Raw genomic sequence first — 22,984 nt, forward strand, 5'->3', positions numbered from 1 at the left:
AGAGTTTTCCTCCAAAGAGGGGTTTTTCCTCTTAAACATAATGTAATGATTAATATAAAATATACTGCATGGAAGGGATAATATTCAAAAGCAGCAGATGAGATGGAAAAAATCATGCTGCTGATTTGGAAGCTTTGAGGTCGTAAGTGTATGCTGATTAATCCTCACCTTCATGATATTGTCAGATTGCAAAATTCCTATTTCAGACACTTATGACCCAGATTTTTAGTCACATGTTAGTGTTTCTTGTAATTGTTTTAGAGGCTATAAATCAAACAATTAAAACGTTAACTGCAATTAAAAATAAATAAACAAATAAAGATTTGTAGTTTCTCACTAGTTAAAATGATTTGATTACTCTCTGAAATTGAGCTTTTACTTTGTCAAAACTGGGGCACATAAATGTATAGTATATGCAGACAACTCAAGCGACCCGCATTTCACGGGTCAGACATGCAAACTGACATTATATGAATGTTTAATGTCATTGGACAAGGGATAATGGATCCACTTCACTTCACTTCTATCACAGCCTCACTAAAATGCAATGTATTTATCCCCCTTACAAGCAGATGTAAGCGTCTTACTCCAATGCAAGGAAAATAGTATGCTGACAGTACTATGAAAGCGGCAGTCTGCTTTCCTGTTTGACAGTCGTGTGCTGCCATTCTGTCATACAGCCGTACATAAACCACAGCAGTTATTTATCATTGACTTTCCACCCATCCTCAGGAAACTATTGCTTGGTGAAAGCCCTTGTGTTTTTCTTTCATGTGCATGTACATGTTGAGCGTGTGTTCTGTGTCATTGCACTGTGATGCATTTCATCTTTCCATGGTGACGGAAATTGTAAATGTCAGCCCTGTATATCACACTCTCTGGGCTCTACGCTCCTTCAGAAAACTACAGAACCCTTCCTCTGCTACCTCGGGGACTTAAACAGTTGTACAGTATTAATTTAATCTTTTTTGCAATGAGGGTTCTCCCCACTTCTTCAACCCAATGCTGCACAAATACAGGTATGTTCCTGAAGTAGAATGTATGCCTTGCATTAAATATTTGTTCTTCATATCAGCAGTTACCAGAATTTTGTTTTCAATATATCATGATAAAATATATTCATGGGTTTATGATTCAATTTAAATTTAACTACAATTATATTTTTTGATTGAGTATGATACATTTTCACTGAAATGAAAAAATAGAATGATATATGAAACATAATCTTACATTTATTTTAAGTTCTGATTGTTGGTATTGGTCTGTTTTTTATTTTATAGAATGGTATTATGTGTATATATCATTTTCCTATGTAACGCTTAAATCAAATTTGTATTCTGATTCAGATACACCTCTAAATATTTGGGGGTGTTGAAAGATGGTGCTTGAACAACAGTAAATATCAAAAATGAAACACAGCCAGAAAAAAACCCAAAATGTGTGTTAAATATGAAACTTGCACCACATTCTGCAAGATAAGACTTTTAGAAAACATATGAAAACACCACGGCTTCCTTTTCATTCTCATTTGGTCACATTGAAGACTTCATAATGAAAATTACGGTATGCTATAGTTTGCCTACGTTTAAAATATACTCATATTTAATAATAGTAACATCATTTTTGGGTCATTGTCTCATTCTTGCAGATAATCACATACCATGGAATGACCTAGAAACAATATAATAATAATAATAATAATAATAACAATATGTTTTATTGGTCCAAACATGTTCTAAATTTAGAATACATTTATATCAATGAACTTGTATATTGCTTAAAAACATGTTAAAAAAGAAATATATGGGCTCCCGAGTGGCGCATCCAGCAAAGGCGCTATACGCAGATATGCCCTCACACGGTCTTTTCAATCGAAATACATCCTAAAATAAAGGGCATATTATTACAACAAGCAGGCACTGAAATCAGACTTTTTTTTATAAATTAGACACCAACATCATGTCTCGTTGAAATGTTTTTCGTCAAATTTCATAACTAGTTTTCAGCAGAAAACCCCTGCTCAGCCTCCTACTTGGAACCTATTGTTTTTGACACAGAGTTTTCTTCGGGTAACCCTCAACCCCCAGGTTTTCCTGCAGTGCAGTGGCAGTGACAACCTCCATGCAACCATGCTGTTGTAAACGAAACAGATCAGAATCCCACCTTTTGAAGTACTTAATGAAATAATTACCTGGATTGTTCTCTGCTTAAAGTAATAACTATTAACATATGTTAGCTTTATGGTTAGGTAATGAAATAACATTTCTTGGTATTATCTAATAACAGGTATGTAAGTGGCAGGTAATTTAACCATTTCAGTTTAGATAAATGATTTACCACATTTTGAATCGATACGATCATTGTCATGGTACTTTTAATACAAGGCTTTGTTTATTTACAGTATGAAGACAATATGCTGTCTACTGTTAATATTGCGTGAATGTGTTTTATTGAATCATTTTCCTTTACAGAAGTTGCATGGTACAGGCGGCCTTTCTTGCGGTCAGTAAGTCATAGTTGTTCGATGAACCACACTCTACCAAAGGCACATATGTTCTGGACATACGTGATGTTTCCACATAAGGTTTGTTTTTTTTACTGTATTAATTCCACCCACAGCTGTTATATACACAGAGCTGGAATGCAATTCTTATTTAGTCTAAAAAAAATAACAAACTATGGCTTTGCATTTAGCCAAATCAATATCAGTAGGATGCTGGGTTATGGTCAATATTTTCAAAATTCTGGTCATTTAACAATGAGGATAGGACTATATAAACCACACATTTTCAGGATTTTGTGAATAATTTTAAAATCAATGTTGTGGTCAAACAGTACTGCCAATGAACAGGAGAAAAGGAGAAGTCATGTGAGCGATGGGACTAGAAGCTGATTAAAATGACTAGTGTATTGTGATCATACCTGTGTACAACAACTTATTGAAAGAATGGCTGTTTAAAACAATATACAACATCATTCCGGTTGGTTAATTACTATGAATGGACAGAGCTAGATTTTTCAATCAGCATGTATGCTCATATATAAATATATATCAAAAGAATATTTGTTCTTTTATGCAAAACTGCCATGGCCACTATCTTAGGGTTTCTGTTCCTTGTATGATTGCGAGGCTATTTTTAACCCTGATCCTTTTTCCTCAGAGAAAATGCAAGTTGTTCAAATCCATAAAAGGACATTTGAAATGCATTTCTATCTGAATTACATGTAGAAATGTTGTATAAAAGAGTATTAGAGGTTTATGCCAACTATACTGCTTCATAGGGAAACCTGAAGAATATTTCTTCAGTTTGGAAACAAGGACAGAACATTACATTGCTTTAAAAATTAAAACCGAAAGGATTATGCGTGGTGAAATAAATCACTCAAAAAGGAGCCTTAAAATTTAAGTTGTGTTCATGTGTCCAACAAATGTTTTGATAAATATATTAATAACATACTTACAAGTTGGCCTGCGGTACCAGATTTTATGATACTGTTGATATTTGTGGATGCACATGTTAAATATGTGTTTGATAATTTCAATTATTGGTTCACCATCATATGGCAAATCAAATCTTTAAAATATATAAGCCTTATACACCACATACTATATATCTATGTTTGATGTCATAATCATAACATATGAGGAAAAGGTACTGTATTAGACATTTTGGAAAGTACATACCTGTGCAGTTCAACTACTGTAAAGTTTGTGCTTGATATTATTTCTGTCAACCAATATTGTATAAAAATAGATGATGTCACCTTCATTTCTTGGAATTGGTTGTAAGGTTTTTTTAAATAGTTTTAAAATTTACATAATGCTGTATTAGAACATCATTAAAAGGAAGAAGGAAAGTTTCTAAATAATTGGAATGCGTCACATATGGTAATGCAGAGCTGGTGAGGTAGGGGTGAGAATTCAGAACAATAACACTTTTCAGCATCCAAATAAGGAAGTGATGCAGTAAGGGAAAATAGGCAAATTAGTCTTTGAAGCAACTGCAAAATGAGTACATGCGTGGTCAACACTTGCTGCATTAGCTTGCTGTTTGTTCCTGCAGGACAGAGCTCGGGCAAAGATGGACAGGAGAAAGCAACTTGTTCCTGGGATGGAGTCGCCGACAGAAACGGAAAACCAAGCAGCAGGAATGCTGAGGGAGCTGGCCCTGAAGTGGTTCACAGAGACCCAGGCACCACTCATTCTACACAACGGAAGCTTGCCTGACTGGTTCCATGGAATCATCACCAGGAAGTAAGTAAAGAAATTCATACTGAGCAATAGAACTTTTGCATTTGCAGTCTATGCAGGGTTTATAACCACACTGTTAATAACCAACAGCATTCAAATTAGTTTAGTTTAGTTTAGTTGTAGAATCTCCTTGTGTAAGGTATATCTGTACCTTATGTGTGTGTGTGTGTGTGTGTGTGTGTGTGTGTGTGTGTGTGTGTGTGTGTGTGCTTGACTGGATGAACAGCCCCTAATGTGTTTTAACTGTGTTATTTATATGTATATGTATTTTAATTATAGAAGAGTTCCTTGATCAATCAGATTTTCTACAGATTTTATTAAAGTTTCTTTTAGTTTACTGTATGTCGTGTTGTATAATTGTGTTTATAGTCTGTTTTTTTAGCTAAAACACAGCTTGATATCTATGAAACTGTGCAAGTGTTTTGCCTCAAGAGGCCTGGGTTCAAATTGAGTTTGCCCTTCATGCAGTGGAATGTGAGGGAGTGCAGGTTGCCACTGCTTGGGCTAACAGAGTCTCCAGTATAGAATTGTTGTTATAGAATTGTAAAAAGACAACAGTGTATTGCTGGAGTTATTTTCTTAGCATTTGAATGTGACATTCAAATAACGAAACCACTTCCTTTTATTCTACAGGGATGCAGAAGATCAGCTCAAAGATAAACAGCTTGGATGTTTTCTCATCAGGCTCAGCGATAGAGCTATTGGATACATTCTTTCATACAAGTGAGTTACACACAAATCCCTCTGCCAGCACTAGCAAACACCGCAGAACTCAGTCTATTAACATCACACTGACACATGGGCCTGATATTCAGACTTCATTTACTGACTTGTTTCTTAATGTTCTCAAATAATAAAGTGTTTTCAACATATACAGTATGGCTAGGGTGACCATATGGCTTTTCAATGCATTCTGGTACGTTTTACCTGTCTCAGGTATCATTCTTTCCTTTAAAAGAAGCAGGACTACGCTTACCAGAATGCACTGGGTTGTGACTTGAAAAGCCATATGGTCACCTTCAGTATAGGGCCATATTCACAAAGTATTTAAGCCAGTTTTTTTGGTGAGGTGACAATCTAGTGTTACAAAACGAGTGAATGCTGGTGCCTGTTATTTAACTACTTAATTATTTATTGAGAGCTTTGCAACATCAATGTTTTGTTCTCCATTTAGCAAGATGGTGTTAACTCAGTGGTAAATGTGAATATGGCCCATAATCTTATTTAATTAATTAAACCAGGTTTTAAAGGAAACAAGGCTCACCTTCTTTGACTATTAATGTTTATAAAAAGATCTAACGCTGAATAAAAAAAAAACATTTTTATATTTTTTCTTTACCGCATCTTGTTTTGGAATTTATTTTGCATTCATGCAAATCCAACAATAGAACAAAGGTGTGAAGCTCTGCTTGGGGTTCAAATGAAGTTGTCTTGATAAACAGAGGAAATTTATTCTCTCAATTTGGCTGTTGGATTTCAATTGGTGCGAAAAGATCTCTGTTTTGAATAAGGACCCTAAAAAATGATCTTTATGATTTAACTTGGGAAATAAGGTCTTAGTAAGTATTGAACAAACCTTATGCATATTCCAGTTTATTAGAGTGATAGGTCAAATATTTACATAAATATGTAAACCATTTAAAATACTGAACTGCTAAACAAACCAAATTATGAACACATTTCTTTTCAGGGGAAAAGATCGCTGCCGTCACTTTGTTATCACCCAGAATAAGAATCAGCATTTCATCGTTTCTGGAGACACAGAGACCCATGCAAGTCTAACAGATTTGATCCTTTATTACAAGACCAGTGCTATCGAGCCTTTTGGAGAGTACCTTTCATTGCCCTGCACCCATGTAAGCACTGTTTACCTTTTAAAAATGACTAGATGCTTTAAAGGTCTGCTAATTTATTATTTTTTTAACCTCCGCTAATTAACACTAGAAATATTGATGACTATCCTTTGGTTGCTTGTATTTGGAATTGAAATGCAGCTGTATGAAAGTTAATGATATAGAAGTAAAAGCTACTTCTGCTTTCTGGTATTAAAGCACTTCCTGAGCTCAGTTTTACTCCAATGGTTTAAATCATATTACCAGGAGGAAACCGTTGGATTACAGATGTAGAGACAATTCTGTATAGCCTGAATTAAAATACAGGGTGATCAGAAAGAAATCACCCTGTATAAAAAAACAAGCTAAACAGCAAAAGCACAGGGAAGAGGAATATGTGATAATACTAGTTATGCTAATACAGATGACGAAAAGCATTGGTTTGCACTACTTTAATTGTCTTACACGATAATCTCTTTCAACTAAACCACCAGAATAAAATTCTTATTTAAGAACAGTTTCTACTTTCAAGGTTTTTTTTGTGTTGCTTTTTTTTTTTTGCATTACCTGGCTTCAAAAAAAGAGAATCAGTATAACATATATATATATTTTTTAACCAGATAACAAATAATTAATTTGAGTTTCTGTGATAAATAAAGCTTTTTAGAACATTATTTTTGACCTTCAAGTCTTAATGTTATATTTTGTATTTTTTTTTTATTGTTGGAGAAGAGTTATTTTAGAATCTATAAAGAGTACTATATACCGTACTGCAAAGGTTGATGAGTACTGTATTCTTTTTTTTTAACAGAATCCTGAGAATTGCTTGTATGATGAAATTAATTTCAGTGTAAAAAATGACTCTGGTGTATCTGTAAAAACTGTAAGAGGTTTGTGGGACCAGAAGACTGAAACATTTCAGAGTGACAAGACGGAAGATGCAAAGGGGCCACCTTTACCGTCAAAAAATACCAAAAAAAGACTGACAGCACTCTTATCACTGGAGGGCCTTCCGTCCTTTGAACAGGTAATTGTTTAAGCTTTCTCATAGAACAGTTACCCACAAATACACCATCAAAAAATGTTATGCCTAATGAGAAAATAAATAATTATTATGTTATTTTAGAGTCTTAGCTTACCTTTAAGCTTAAACAGTGTGTAAAATGTATTACTAAACCTAAAATTGCATTGCAGTGTCCCTGTTGCAATTACTCAATATTATTACTCAATATTTCCTTAACAAAAAATATACTTGGTGAGTAGAATAGAATAATAACAGGAAATCATATAGGAAGCTTACACCAAATCTGTTAATGTATACTGTAGCAATATAATGCACTATAGGAAGTTTTATCTGTAAGGGGTTGATAGTAGTCAAAATAGGTTGTACTATTAAGCGTTAAATGTTATTCGATCCATCCTTGCCAATATATTGTTTAATAAACTGTGGATAAGAACAAGTACTTTGATAAGAGATTATCTTGCAAAAACACATTCTTCTTCTGTTTTAGGGTTCGGACAAAGCCCCACCTCTGCAAAATAGAAGTAGCTCACCTTTGAGAAACCTCTCCAGTGGATCCTCTGATGAAAAAGTCCAGCCGGCCAACAATATCCTATATGCACAGCTTGATAATAAAGTGATTCGAGAAAAAGCTAACTACAAGCAGATGGGGGACAACACAGTCCACGCTGAGAAGGGAAGGAGTAGTCCTCCTGCAGAAAATAGCCTTTATTCTCTGGCAAAGGAACCCAGCCAGGTCTGCTGCCAGATATCTGAGCCTAGATTTTGCCCTAAAACTGTGTATTCTGAACTGGATTTGGACTCCAGAAGTAAATCCCTGCCTGCACTGGAGGATCTTCAGATTACAGATCATAGTAACTTCAAACTGTGCACCCCTCCTTCAACTCCACCCAAACTGTCGCCTAAAACACCAAGCAAATCCAGCTGTTTCTCCATCCCTGAAGAAGGTACCTTCTCAGACCGGCATTTCAAACACAACCCCTCACCATACTCCACCATCACTGGGAACATCAGTGGGGATGGATTTAAAAAAAAAAGCGACAACCCACTCTATGATTCTCATGAAGGAAGTAATTACGAGGAGATCCCAACGAGGCAGCCACCGTTCCCCCGGGAGACTGGTTTCAGCCACCATTATCCGGAGGCACCCCGGCGTCAGATGCCAACACCACCGCCTGACAACACCTACGATCACGTTCCCAACGAGCCAGTTCCCAAGCAGTTATTCCTGGAGAACACCTACGAGCAGATTCCAGAAAGGGTTACCAAAAGCTTGCCTTTGGCAGACAACACTTACGAGACACTGCCTGACAGCTTTTCCAAACATTTGGATGCAAGTTCAGTACAAAAGGTAGACCCTCATTCTGCTTTTGTTATGTAATACTGTTCACTGTTAAGTTTCTGCCAGTCACTGCTACTTGATTATTCCATATACAGCTATGGCCAAACATTTCACATCACTTCGAATAGAGACTTAAAAAATAAAAATAAACTATATGAATATAATGAAGGTATTTTATTTTACATCATGTAATCAAAGAAACTATAAAATCATATTGTAAAAGTCTACTGGAAGCCATAACAGTAGTACAGTATTTTATGTTATATTTTTATCAGTTTCTTTGTTAAGTATATGGACAACTACAAAGCGATATGTAATTCAATATGTTAATATAACATTATTCAGCAGGTTTTAGTCGACTTTATGAAGCATATTTAATTAATTCTATAAGGTGATGCAAAATTTTTGGCCATGGCTGTATGTATACAGTACAGTTCAAATTTTACAACATTTCCGAAGGGGTTAATATTTTTACTGTGGGGTCATTATACCCCACAACCTGACACTAAAAAGACTTACCTGGCTAGTTAGCACTTCACCATAGACACATACATATACTTCTCTCTCCCTCCCTTTAAACATTAATTCATAATTGTAATTCATAATTGTTAAGCCTACCAGATTGTTTATATTAGCTATGCACTACTAGAAACTAACGCAGTGGAAATTAATGAGCTGATTTTGGTGATTAGAACCAGAAGGAAATGTAGGTTCAAATAGAATCAGATGAGATCAATGCACGTCGTTTGTTAACTCAATCAAGAAATGAGTGTAAAAAAATCCAACTTCCTTTGGTAATTAGAGTTTGATTAAGAAAGAGAATCGGCTCAAAATATGTTTAAAGGGATATCACGTGATCAAAAATAAAACCCTAAAACCAGAAACCCTAGATATACAGCTAATAAATATATTCTTGTATACGCTTTCTTTCAACCCTGCATTTTCAAGCTTCAATGTTTTAATAATTTTTACTGGAATATTTTAACTGTTAGAAACCAACTTTTGGAGAATGTTACATACAAATAATCAAAATAAAAGCAAAAACTGAATGTCACTTGAAAGCAATTATTTTACAATATAGGGGTTAATTTCAGTCTTATGGGAAGTGTATAGAGCAAACTCTAAAATCTTTTTTTCTTGTTTTTCAGAATGACAAACGGAGGAGATTCTTTGCAGACAGGAAGAACAAATAATACACCTTTGGGAAATATTAATGTTCTGACAACCAGAAAAATAAACATACACTATTTGTATTTGTGAAATATTATGACTGTTTGTAACTTCAACAAAGCTGGCAAAGTTAAACACTTCCATATCTAAAAAATACATGTATAACACTATTAAGAATGTCTAAACAAAACCTGCAATAGACAGTGTGTATCTTTAATATCCTTTTATTTATAGTGCCAATATTTAATTCACTCTTAAACATGGGGAAATTATTAATCATATATAATATTTACAATCTTTATTGTAACTGTATTTTAATTTATGCTATGGTTTTGTGTAATATTTCATATATTTTTGTCCAAATTTTACATTTTCTCTTTTAATATTGTACCATTTTTTTAATAATATTAATTTATTTAAAGTCTTACTCTTTAAGGGCTGTTCTTCATAAAGTAATTTTAAGTGGAATTACTCATGTTACTGTTTTTTTTTTATTTATTAAATGGTTTTAGATATTTTTTAAGCACTGATTCTTCGTAGACTGTCTATGTATAAACACATATATTGTATGTTGAATGTGTTTTGTGAGTATTTAGGCTGCTAGTTTTCTAATAATAATAAAATACTTTTATTCATTTATGTAAATAGATTTTTATATTTAACAAATGTTTATGTTAGTTGTAATTGTCAATAAATACTTCACAAAAAGACATTAAACCTAAACGCACAAACAAACACAGTGCCCCAATGAATATGAGAAGCAAAGGGTCCTATTCTAAATAACTGTAATGGTGAAAAATAGCATGAAATAAATTAGAGGCAGTTTCATGAGGATTAACAAGAGGTTTCTGTAGGTAAATGACATACTGACCAATGAGGCAGCCTGTACCCAGAAATTATGACACACTTCATACCTTGGTTCACAAATGGACAAGTGGTAAAATAGGTAAAGATGTAAAAATATAGACATGCATTTACTTTTCATTCCACCACATTCATTTTTGAAATATATGATGTGTGCTTTTCACCTTCTCTATAGTACACTATATACCCATATATTCCTTGAATGATTCCCCTGGCAATCACTTGTGTAAGATTTTTTTGTTTTTCTTACTAGCTGTCTACTGATTAAGACATGTGCTCTATCCTACTAGTTAAGATGATGTTAGCAGAGTGGCTGTTCAGATGTAATATTGTATGGTGTCAGTGTAGATTTAATGTGTTTGTGCAAATAGAGCCTTGTAGTTTGTGCTTCACTGCTTCTCCTCTTTATCAATGACTTTCTTCTCCATTAGCTCCGTGTTGCCAGCAGGGAAACCTATAATTGCATTACCGGATGATCCTATCTATCAGGATCAAGTGACATAACTTGGAGGACAGCTCAGACCTTGGGATGGGAGCTATGTTTTAAGCACACTACTGTGAAATTGTAATGCTGTTTGTTTTTTAAGTAGCTGTTTTCTTGCCAGATAAACACCTCTATCTATCTATCTACTGCATATCTATCTATATTTCTATTGAAAAAGTGGAGACCAATAGGCTTCAAAGTTCAATGCTTAACAACCAGTTTTTTATTCAGGGAGAAAATGGTGTCAAACAGCAACAGCCAGAATCAGGTGTGTAGCACCAAGCCCACTTACACATGGTTGCTGTTGGTCGTCCACTATCCCACAGTCCTTCCTAGTTCAACCCTACAAAACAGCTTGGGTTTGTTAACTGAGCAGTGAAATATAGAAAGGCATATTTTAATACCAGTACTTTATTGTAGTTCTATGTGGCAAAGTGGCTGATTGTATACAGGTGCAGGAGTGATGCAGTGCATGAAAGAAGCAGACAGAGATAATTATAATCCAGTGTGGAAATGTTGTTATTCCAGGTAGGGCAACCAAACAATAATTTCCCGGCAGTACACACCAATGTGTACAGTGCGGGGTATATAACAAGAACAGACAGTCCCACATAATAAACAATATCTGTCCCACAATAAAACAAACATGGTCACCAGTCCTGGGTGCGTGCAATAGTGCTCGTGGTGGGTGATACAGGTTTATATTTGTGACAAAGGTGCAGTGTTGTCCGGTTTAGTGCTGGCTCCTAGCGACAGCTCCGGAACTGTGTTACTGTCTGGTAACGTACGAGACAAGACAATTACAAACAAACAAAACACAACACTCACTATTTCAGAATTGTATTTACGGTACTTTTACTGTCCTTCTCAGTTCAGATTACGATTCTCCGTCCCCTGTTATGCTGTCATGCATGACCCCTTCGTAAACAAGTGTAACCACCTCTCCAATCTGCAGCTGCCACGTCGTTTACCTTCCAGGTCAATACGTTCTTGCAATGGAGTCTCGCCTTCTTCAAGTGGCTGACTTTGAGACCCGGGGAAAGAACTGTCAGACCAGCCCATCCAAAAGAACTCTGTTTTCACTGTTTAGCGCTCTCACAGGTCGGGAGGAAGATTTACAACCAAGAATCACTGTATTTCTGTCACAGTCTATACTTAAGAATATTTATATACAGTCTTTATATAATCCAGGACTGTTAAAAATAAACCTAGTTTACTGAAATTAGTTTGTGGTTTTAGCTTAGCTCCCAGTGGACATTAGTCTTGATCTATACTGCTTTGCTTTACAAGTAGAATTAAGTTAAATATATTGCATGCTATGCACACTGTAGATATGTATATGCACAGTATCCATTTAAAAGTACTTCAGCGCAAATCAATATATTTATATCTGAAGGAACAACTGAGTTCATAGCTTCAGCTCTTTTGTGCCAAGTCTGAATTACCATAAAACCATACATACCAACATTGAGTTTTCAAAATATGAGAGCTTTTGTAAACTGAAATGTCATGTCAACTTTTGTCAACTTTTGAAAATACAAAATCGAGGGGGCGGAGGGGTGAGGGGTGGGGTGGAGGTGCGTGGCTAAGTATGTGAACTCGCCTCGTGCACTCAGTGCTTGCCCCCCACAGGACTCCCCCGGGTCCTAAACCCTTGTCATAAAGATGGGGATTGCAGTAATCACACATTTGCCATGAATTTTGTAGACATTAACGGTTTGCTGACATAAGGGGGTTTGACAAATACTGGAGAAAATCTGTCCCGGGAGATGTCTGGGAGTAGGGTCCAAAATACGGGAGACTCCCAGTGAATACGGGAGAGTTGGCAGTTCTGTAAAACCAAATTTCTGCAGCAATTTTCTTATCTGGATGGTGCCAGACAAGGTGGTGACAGACACAGACACCCATCATATCCAAGTGAAAGTTCTGCCATCCTGCAGCTCAGTACCCACGTTCATTGCTGCACAGGGCAGACGGCGGCTACAGGTTTGTCTGAAGCTGTATCAGGACGAATAAAATGTAACTGTGACAAGAAACTGGAATATAAAATACAATACCAGTATTGATCTGTAGGGCTATAACCTTAATTCATTATTTTTGTAATTAGATGAAAAATAAATATGCTTGATATATTTTTTTGTTAATTTTAAGATTTGTGACCAGATAGTTAAAAAGGTGGCCATTTTAATTTTGCTGTCGAAACTTTGTCAATGAATTTTACTTGCTTTTAGTATTTCTAAATTCAGCACTATTAAGTGTTTGATAGTTACGGTTGTTAAGCTCAAGAGAATGCCTGCAAGGCTTGTCCTTCAAGGACTGGTATCTCACTGACATCCACTGTTGAGCTGCATGTATCTCCAAGTCAAAGGCAATGTTGACCACAAGATTGCAAACTTACTGTGTAACTTAAATAGGGTGTGGGAGTTCCATTTTCGGGTTCTGCAGTGCAGCTTTTGAGTCTATTGACAATACCTTGGGGGAAATCTTATTGTCATAAACCCCTCATAAAACTAGGAATAAACAACATAGTAATACATAATGCCTATCTTTTTCCTTTCATGTTTTGTAACTTCAATTTCTCCTTTAATTAATTAAATAAATAAAAGCAAATAAATATTGTTGTCACTATGCTGCACTACAACTATTATTGAAATCCACGGGACTTAAAGCTTAGTTTAAGCTGACATAAACATTTGTAGAGCATTGATTCTAATAGATCGAGGGTTTCTATAGTACTGTGTCTTTAAGGGGTAGCTCAATGATCAGTGCAGTGCTTTTAACAGTAATATATGTGAAAATATTTAGCATATTTCTTAAAGAGAGGCTATTATCTATTCAGATATACCAGGGATTTGAATGAGGAAAAATGGGCAATCATTACCCAGGTCAAACTACTGTACTACTGTAAATATATAGATAGATAGATAGATAGATAGATAGATAGATAGATAGATAGATAGATAGATAGATAGATAGATAGATAGATAGATAGATAGATGGCTTGGTTGTCCTAGCTGAACTTTTATTTTTCTGACAGGGATGCTTATAATGTCATTGGTTGAGGTGGAAGCCTAAATACTTTATTGAATATTATATTCTGTCTGCCTAGAACCACTGAATCACAGAAGCGTTACATCTTTGGTCAGCATATCCTATATGGAAACAATGCTTTGTTAACTACTGAAAGCTAAGCAGCATGGCAATACAATTTATTACACAGTGGTTAGTCACACAACACTATAAACGCTACAATAAAAGTACACATGCAAGAAATGCACAGAGCATAAATATCCACTGAAATTATATCTTCTGCTCACTGATATATTTATTGCAAGTAATAATTTACAATGTTTCTCAGGACATGTTATATAGCACTCTGCCTTTCATATTGCAGGATGTTTGGTTTTAGAGTCAGTAACTGAAGCACAAACAAGCAATTTCTTCCTTTAATAAAAAAATTGGATTCTGTTAGCTTGTTTATGTTTCTAGGGTTTAAAAATTAACTGCATCCCTTATAACTGTGCACTTGAATTTGAATCTGTTATACATTTTCTTCAATACCCATTGTTTATTGCCACCACCCCTTTAAGAATTAACAGATTCTGTTGAGTTTTTTTTTTTTTTTTTATAATTTCAATTATTGGATGTTTATCATATATTTTAATACATGTAAGAAAACTTTTAGTTATTAATTCCGCCCTGTAGCTTTACTAAACTTTGTAGGAACAATTGCCTTGAACTAATAACTATTTTTGTAATGTGCATATCTGGACTAATCTCTTGCATTGAGTTTTGATCACACAGCACAGAGGGGGTAGTGAGCTCTCTGACCAGTGGACTTTAACTGAACCCGACAGAAAGGGCCTCTACAGGATCATAAATAGATCAAACCATCCAACCGGGATTTATGGAGGAAAAGAAAGCTGAAAACGGCAGAAAGAAGGATCACGAGACAATTCAGTCATCCCAGGCAGGATGAGGAAATCCACTGTCCAACACAATGGAAGGCAGTTGTAGCGGTAATGTATGGACCTTTATATGAAAGTCCTATAAGAACTGGTAACTTACAGCCAGGATTTTGATTTGGTTCACAAATTAGTTCTGAGTCTACATGGCTCCATCAGTGAAGTTAGCATGGAGCTGTATACCTCTGGACTGCAAGAAGACTCTGTACCCTGCAATAAACGAACGTCAAAGAAAATTCAGTGAATAAACCATTCCCGGCTTGGAGACTAGCTTCTGATTTCCTGTCATAACCATAGCATATCGAAAGTGTGTCAGACTTCAGGGTGAAGCATTCAAAGAAAGAAGAAACACAAAGGCAGTGTGCTGAAACCCCAACTTGGGTTAGAAGATTTGTTGCAACAGAGTATAATTTCAGTACCTTTCCCTTGTCAAATTAGATTAATTAATTGTAATTGCAAACACATAAAAGTTGACAAAATAGTTATGTTAATTTGGGCTTTTAATGCACATATGAAAAGCCTCAGAGTTTGAACCTTGTTAAAGTAACTAAAAACTGCTTAACTCATATTTTTATATGAAGTGCTTGTTTGAAGGAATAATTGTTAATTGTTATTGAACAATTGTAGTCCAGGATTATCTGTGACCTATTACTAAAGACATCGTAATTGAACAAGGTATATTTTCTGTTATGCTAGGAAAACTATAGTATTTATCTTGATCTAGAGTATCATAAATTACGTACGAATGTTGGGGAATTATATATATATATATATATATATATATATATATATATATATATATATATATATATATATATATATCTTTCTCAAGGGAGCATATGTTTGAATCAAAACAGGTATTTAAAGGTGTTTGACGGCATCATAAGTACTTGATATTGTTTATATTCAAATCCATGATTTATTCTTACATAACATAATAGATATATATCTCCAGTGAATTAGTATTTACTCTTGCTGTATTGATGTGTATGTCGAACTGTTGAACCTCATGATGATTTTCTATGTTTTTCTTTTCTCTATCTTTACTGTTATTGTATAAGAAACTGCTTCTATATTTTAACCTGCCTTGTGGTTGTGTGTTTATCATAATTCCTCGATCTTATACACGTCATTAAATAAAAATGATTATGATGAGGTCTTAATTAATGTGAATGAATACTCAGATTATTTAATAGATAACTATATAGATTGTCTTAATTTAGTCGGTGATCTGCTATGTTAATGGTCATATAGTATACATTCAGGTTAATTAAACTATTTAATTAGTCAAATTAAGGAATTGTTTAAATTGATTATCAAACAAACTAACGGGATTAGGCCCACAACATGGTTTACCAGAGAAGCAGTGATGGGGTTTACACAGGCATTACCACAGCTTTCAAGGGGGGCTTCCTGAATTCATTTTGCTACAACTGCCCCTTCACTAACTCACACACCTTTGGTACACTATGTTATTGCAAGCTGTTTGCTGCTGAATAAAATCCAATGTAAGAATAATGAAAACCGTAAATTAAACATTACAGCAAGATAAATCAGCATTCTGCAATTTAGTCTGTTTTTAGTGGTGGACTGTATCTATTGTATTGAATACAAACTATTTCTCTATTGATAGGACTGCTGGTTTAAACACCAGGTTTCTTTAGTTGCTAGCCTAATAGTTATTTTTGTGTTTTTAATGGAGTTTTTTAAAAAAAAGAGGGATGGCTTTCAACACCTAACATTACTGATGAGTATCAGTAGCTAAAGTATTGATGCTTGATTGATCCCAAAAAGATTACATCACAAATCAATACCCTGTATACATTATAAATGCAGAACATACAGTGCAGTACATAACTGGGTTGTCTGTATACAGTACTGAATAATAATAATAATAATAATAATAATAATAATAATAATAATAATAATAATAATAATAATCTACAATACTAGTTTGTTATAGTTCTTTAACATACTGAATAAACAATTGCAATGCATCTCAGCTCATAACATCTTTTGGGGGGGGAGCTTCATTCTTTATGCTGTTAGCTTAAAAAATGACTGAAGTTTTGGTTCAAACAATGTCTAAAATGTTGTTTACTTTTAATTCTACTACCATTTTTTGTGCTTTTATTTTAAAAGAGAATGTTTAATTATATGCACGTCCCCAGTTAATATTTCAATGTCAAAACCAATTTTAGAATCTGTCCACTCTAAGATCACAGGGGTCTGGTTTATGCCAGAGCTAAGTGGACAAACTGGAGTCATGAAGTTGTCAGAAATGACTGCGTCTGTATTTGAGAACACGTAGGAGAATATTTATTGTGTGTGTTGTTCATAAACATATCCCAGATGTCTTCTCAGGCACAGTTAGCCCTTGAACTTGGATAATAATACATGGTGCCCATCATTTATTGGGCATACCCTAGAATAATAATAGAAGCCATTTTGTTGATGTCTGCAATGGTTTCCAGGGTAACAGACACAGGTTTATTATTTTTTTTTATAAATGTATGCATGTATATCTCAATGGATAGATTTATAGTTTATGCCACAGAATAAATCAGTCTATGGCACAGAATAAAAAATAAAGTCAACATGATGAGAAGCCTGGGTCATTGATCGAAGGTAAGGAGGGGAAGTGATCCAAAAAATTATTCTTGGACCTCTTTCCTTCTGTCTTCTGTTGATAAACTATTAAAATGGATTTCATATTGACTCTTTTATGTGTCCCAAGCACATAAATGCAACTCAGCACTTAACTCTTCATCGATATATGGTAACAGCTTGCTCGCTGATAATAAAATCTAATGAAGGAAATTGACCACTCTTGGGGCATTTTCAATCAAATATCAAGTCATAGTTGCAACTTATGCTAGATTTCTGTCTTAAGTACTAGCAATAGAAATATCAACAGGCATACAGCTATTAAAAACACTTGAACTTGGCTGTTTATCGACTTTCTTATTAAAGTCAATGTAGCTTACATAGGTCTCATGATTTGAATGAAACAAATGTCATGTCATAGCATATATTTTCAATATCTAGTAAGTTTAGGTTAAAGAAAGTACCCAGGTTTCTGCCCTGTGGGAGGAAATCTTACATTTGCACTTCCTAGGTCATTTCACCTAAATGACTTCTGGGTAAAGCATGTGACTGGCCGAAGGCATGTCAGTCAATAGGTGAAGCAGCTGGCTGGCTAAAAGCAGGTAAGAAGCCATTAAAGAAGGAGTATGTATGTGCATGCGTGCATGCATGTGTATGTGCAGGCAGGGCAGACTGCGACGGGACTGGACGGGACAGCAGCTCAAAGCAAGGCTTGCAAACATATATTTACTTAACGTATTGTTTTTAATGTCTGGCGTTCCAGCCCCAGAATCACATACCGGTACTTGTGTGCAGAGAGTAAATATTAGTAACTGTTAACTACAGCAAAACTACATGTACTACTTGAACTTTGAACTTTAATACAGATCAATTATTTTTTATAACTATGTACTGAATGTAACAGACAAGAAATAAAAAATTTAAAAGAGGCTCAGAAAAAAATCAGACAGTGAGATGATCTTTTGAATACAGTATCTGACTCAAGAAATGGAAGTGTCAGATGTGTTTCTGTAAATATTTATTTCTATAGTTTTATCTGGTGCCACATTATGAAGCTTGTTGTTATCACAAGTTTTTGTTTTAACAGATCCTTCTAACTCTGCAAAAGTGTAATTCAAGATGACAAATAAAACATGAAATCTGATTAGAGTAAGAATAATAATAACAAAACCCTAAGTAATGTATACTGCTGAGCTGAAAAGCTAAAACAATGTCACTGTAAAGGGAAATCGTGTTATTCAATAACCAGATCGTGTTAATGTGCATTGGAATTTGCTGTCCTTTTTTAAGTGCTCAGATGGACGTCAAAGGAAATTCAGCCTAATAGAACTCCTCACGTGGTGTCGAAAAGAATAAAGCTTCAAATGTGCTGTGACGAAGGCAATAAAACACATGCTCCTATTACTAATTCGCTCGACCCTTTCACTGTGCCCAAGTTTGGTAAACTAATTCACTTTTTTGAGGTACAACACTATTTTAATTGCATAACTCCATGTGATTGAACAGTCAGGTCACATCCCCTATAGGGTTGGATAATGACGTTTTCAATTAATGATTATCGGCTAGATAAATCATGTTCTAACTTTCTTCCCAGTTAGTAGTTATGATCATTTTTGCCTATAGATGACTGTCAGAAATGCTATTAGCGGCTACATATAATTATCAATAAGGATTTTTCAGTACAATACAATAATGAAGACTAAACCAATTATTGATAATAAAGGATTTCCAATATACAGTAATAAACTATATAAAGTCCTATAACCCCCAGTAAACTATACACCTTTTATTGATGTAGCATGCATAAATTCAAAAATCTTTAAGCTCCAAGGGGCTTATCCAGTACAGTGCTCATAGAGGGCAGGGTGAGTCATACAATCAGGAGCTCTCTGGTTCCAATCCTGGTGGAGCTGAATTACCTGATTGGGGAGGAAACCCGACTGAGCATTTTTACCTCATCGTGCTTAAGTGACCCCCTACTGGTCAGACATCTTTTGTCTCCAGGGTTCAGCAGCTTGATAACGCTGCTTAGTTTTGGTGGAGGAAAAGAGGTGGTGCTGGAGGCCACCTGTTCATCCTAATCGGGCATTTGAATTGGGCATTTCAAATTGGCTTGACAAATGGGCATAGAAATTGCTTGTGTTATTATAAAAATATATTATAAAAAGGATATTAGTCCTCACCTCCATATCGGTCCACATATACTGCATAAGTGCTCCTCGGTGCTTTCTATACTGGCCAGTGTGTGATTTCCAGATGAAGCACTGGTCATCCGTCTGATGCAGTTTCAATGAAGCAGGGTGAGGGAAGTTAATACTACATGGGGGAAAACCAATATAGAAGAGTAATATTAGCTAGCTGTGTAAGACAAAAGTGAAGGAACTATTAGAAATGAAATAGGATAAAGTGAGCGGTGGGGATGACATTGAAGCTAATTAATGACAAGGAAATGGATTTGAAAACCTTGGGGACTGCACCTTTAACATTTTAAATGGTTCCCCTTCTGCCCGTCAATAAACAGTTCTATTACCATAACCACCTGCAATCTACAGATTATCTAAGTAAATTAAATGGCTACCTTTGTTCTTAGAGGCAATGCAGAAAGGTCTCCACAAGCTCCCTTAGCAGCTCATGTAGTATAATAGGGATCAATGTTGCTTAAGTTTGGTTTACTACCACTGTGACCTAAACAGTATCAGACTCAAACAGAAACGGTTATATTGGAATTTAAATCAGCAGATGTTCACAGTGTAGGCTGTAATTCAATTAACCCGCACTGTCAGCGTAATCTCCCCCTAGACTGAATATTAACATCATAAAGGAAGCCTGCACTAATAGAATGAGAAATTAACTGCATATTAGCGTGGGCTGTCTTCTCTAATGACTATGGACTTTATCGGTTTTTGTGGGGTTCGCTTTTAGTGTGTCATCATATTTCCCATCTATGCAAATCTGCCTCCACCCTGAGGAATCAACATTTAGAAGTGCCTTTGGTGTTTGAAACTGACAAAATAAGTCCTTAAATCTAACACATTGCCTACTTTCATTCAGGATTACAAACATGTGTTTTCATTTTAAAATATGAGGTTGAAGAAAGTACTGTTTGTTTTCCTTGGCTTTCAGGAAGTCTGTTACTGTTTCACTTCCTAGGTCTCAACGGTGTCTCAGCAGAGGTCAAATCATGTTCTGGACTGCAAAGCATGCCAGTCGTTAGGGTAAACAGCTGTCTGGTTTATGACAATATAACTGTCTAGGTGAAATGATCTTATAAGTGCAAGACTAACTTAAAGCAACACCATATTGTTAATTTAATCTAAGAGAAAAAAACTCTGGTGCAAATAACATTTAGATTTGGGTCAGAGATCGATAGACACTGAGGGGATATTATGACTGCGTGTTAAAAAACATACATTTGTATAAAACAAATTACATTGTAAGGGTTTTTCTAATATGTGTTTTACACATGTATAATCCTCAGATGAACCATTGCTGCTACCCAGGGCATTTGTATTTTAAACCCAACTCCATTAAATCTGCTTAACAAGATTAAAAAAAAAAGACTCCACAGGGCCAGATTGAGGCAGTGTGTTTTTAAAGAGACCACATTTTTGCGCAATGTACAAACTTTTCTGTCACTGACACATTAGAATCGTTGGTCAAAGGCGCTGAAGAGGTTCAAAAGGAATGGTATTTTATTTTTTTTCACAGGGAAAAAAAACATTACTCTTAGTCTCCAGGTCATTCTTGAGGTCCTTCTATTGCAAGGAATACTCAAGAGAAGAGTTTTCCTTAAATGTTCTGTATTAATACATTGGTAATATTAACCTTAGTTAGCTTTACCCTATGACCTCTAAGCTAGGTCATTTGCATTACAGATATCCCACAATCCCCTGTGTTCCAGATTTATGTAATCAGACATGCCAGGGCAGACATTGTAAAACATAAAAGGTTGCCCTATAACCCCAGAAAAGGCATTTCTCTAAGTCTTTGAAGGTCTAGGTCTATTTAATCAAAAGTCATTTGAGAGACTGCGTGGTCTTGACTGGAAGGCACCTATTTGTATAGATATTGATGTTTTTATTCTTGTACCTCACCACTGTGTAATTATTCTGGAATGAACTGGGTCGCATTGTAAACTCAAAGAAATGTTTTAGTTTAAAGGTTACATTGTTGTTTAGGTTTTTGCTTTTGATTTTGAAGTGGGGCATTCAGATTAGGTTGTGCATGAATTTACCTTTATTACATTCAGTAGGTCATACCATACTTTACTAATGTTTTTACACAATAGTTGAATAAGGGAATTCTCCAGTTTAAACCTTCCATAGGAACATGGATAGGGTTTATAAAGAAGAGATAGCATGTAAGAAAGGCAGACAACTTGGGCTAAACTAACACATCCAGTATAGTTGAAATACAAACGGCTCATGAGAGAGGAAATGAGAAAGGGCAGAAGGAATGTCAAATGCAAACATTGCAGTAAAGCTAGAGGATAGATAAACCAGCAGAGAGGCTGCCGTGAAGAGTTTAGGGTGATGTTTCACTAACAGTCCACTAATAATGAGGAAAAAACAGGTCTATTACCATTTAATGAATACAGTGCCACCAAAGTGTAGTGGTTGCTGAACCTCTTAGCTGTCCTGATATAATGGTTTCGTGCTTCATATGCCAAATGTGCTCATTTGTCATTTTCTTCTATATTCAGCTCCTGTTCTTTGCCCTTTCTTAGCTTCAGGTTTTTAAAACTATTTTGCCTACATAGTCTTTAAAATGAAAGACTGTAATATAACATGCACCCTGTATATAACACATATGACTATGCTCCTTTGGGCATATTGTGCACTTCTTGTACACTATAAAAAAAAAAAAACTCAATGGTAGAATTTGTAATAGAAAATATTATAGTTGTCTCAGCGATGTTAATCCATTCAGTCATTAATATTGCATGCAGTTGGTGCAGAGCTAGGCAAAGGATCTTGATAAGTATAGTGTGTCATTCAAGTTCATCCCAAACACGCTCGATTAAATTGAGATCCAGGGATTGCGGTGGCCATGGACGATGCCTGAAGTCTCTATTATGCTTCTCAAACCATTTGTGCACAATGCTAGCACAGCAAATTATCATTGTGAAAGAAGCCTTTGTCATCTGGGTACAGGTGCAGCATTGTTGATGGTTAAGTACACCACAGTACGTCACATGATCAGTTCATTTTTATCTCTAATTCGCCACCATGCCAAATCCAGTAATGAAGTGGGCAGGCAGTGTTTATCCTGAATATGCTGAATTTGATATTATTAGGTACCACACTTAAAATAATAAAAAGGTAATAAAATGTAATTTCTTTTACCCCAACATATTTGTAATAGTAGGAAATGATTTCTCTTGTGTAGTGATTTTAACCACAAAACAATAGACTTGCATAGCTTGGAACGAAACTCAAGCATATGCG

At 35.3% G+C, this 22,984-nt stretch overlaps 1 protein-coding gene across 1 annotated transcript; it reads left to right on the top strand.

Annotated features, from left to right (window-relative positions):
• The first annotated feature begins 830 nt into the window (after nucleotides 1–830).
• LOC121294851 (SH2 domain-containing protein 7-like) lies at nucleotides 831–9,877 on the top strand. The gene is made up of 8 exons (XM_041218984.1): nucleotides 831–1,019; nucleotides 2,472–2,584; nucleotides 4,065–4,255; nucleotides 4,886–4,975; nucleotides 5,943–6,108; nucleotides 6,896–7,111; nucleotides 7,596–8,456; nucleotides 9,596–9,877. Exons 1-8 carry the CDS (start codon nucleotides 854–856, stop codon nucleotides 9,638–9,640), a joined length of 1,848 nt encoding a protein of 615 aa, XP_041074918.1. The 5' UTR covers nucleotides 831–853; the 3' UTR covers nucleotides 9,641–9,877.
• Nucleotides 9,878–22,984: the final 13,107 nt, after the last annotated feature.

The sequence above is a fragment of the Polyodon spathula genome, chromosome 19 (assembly GCF_017654505.1).
Source record: "Polyodon spathula isolate WHYD16114869_AA chromosome 19, ASM1765450v1, whole genome shotgun sequence".
NCBI lineage: Eukaryota > Metazoa > Chordata > Actinopteri > Acipenseriformes > Polyodontidae > Polyodon > Polyodon spathula.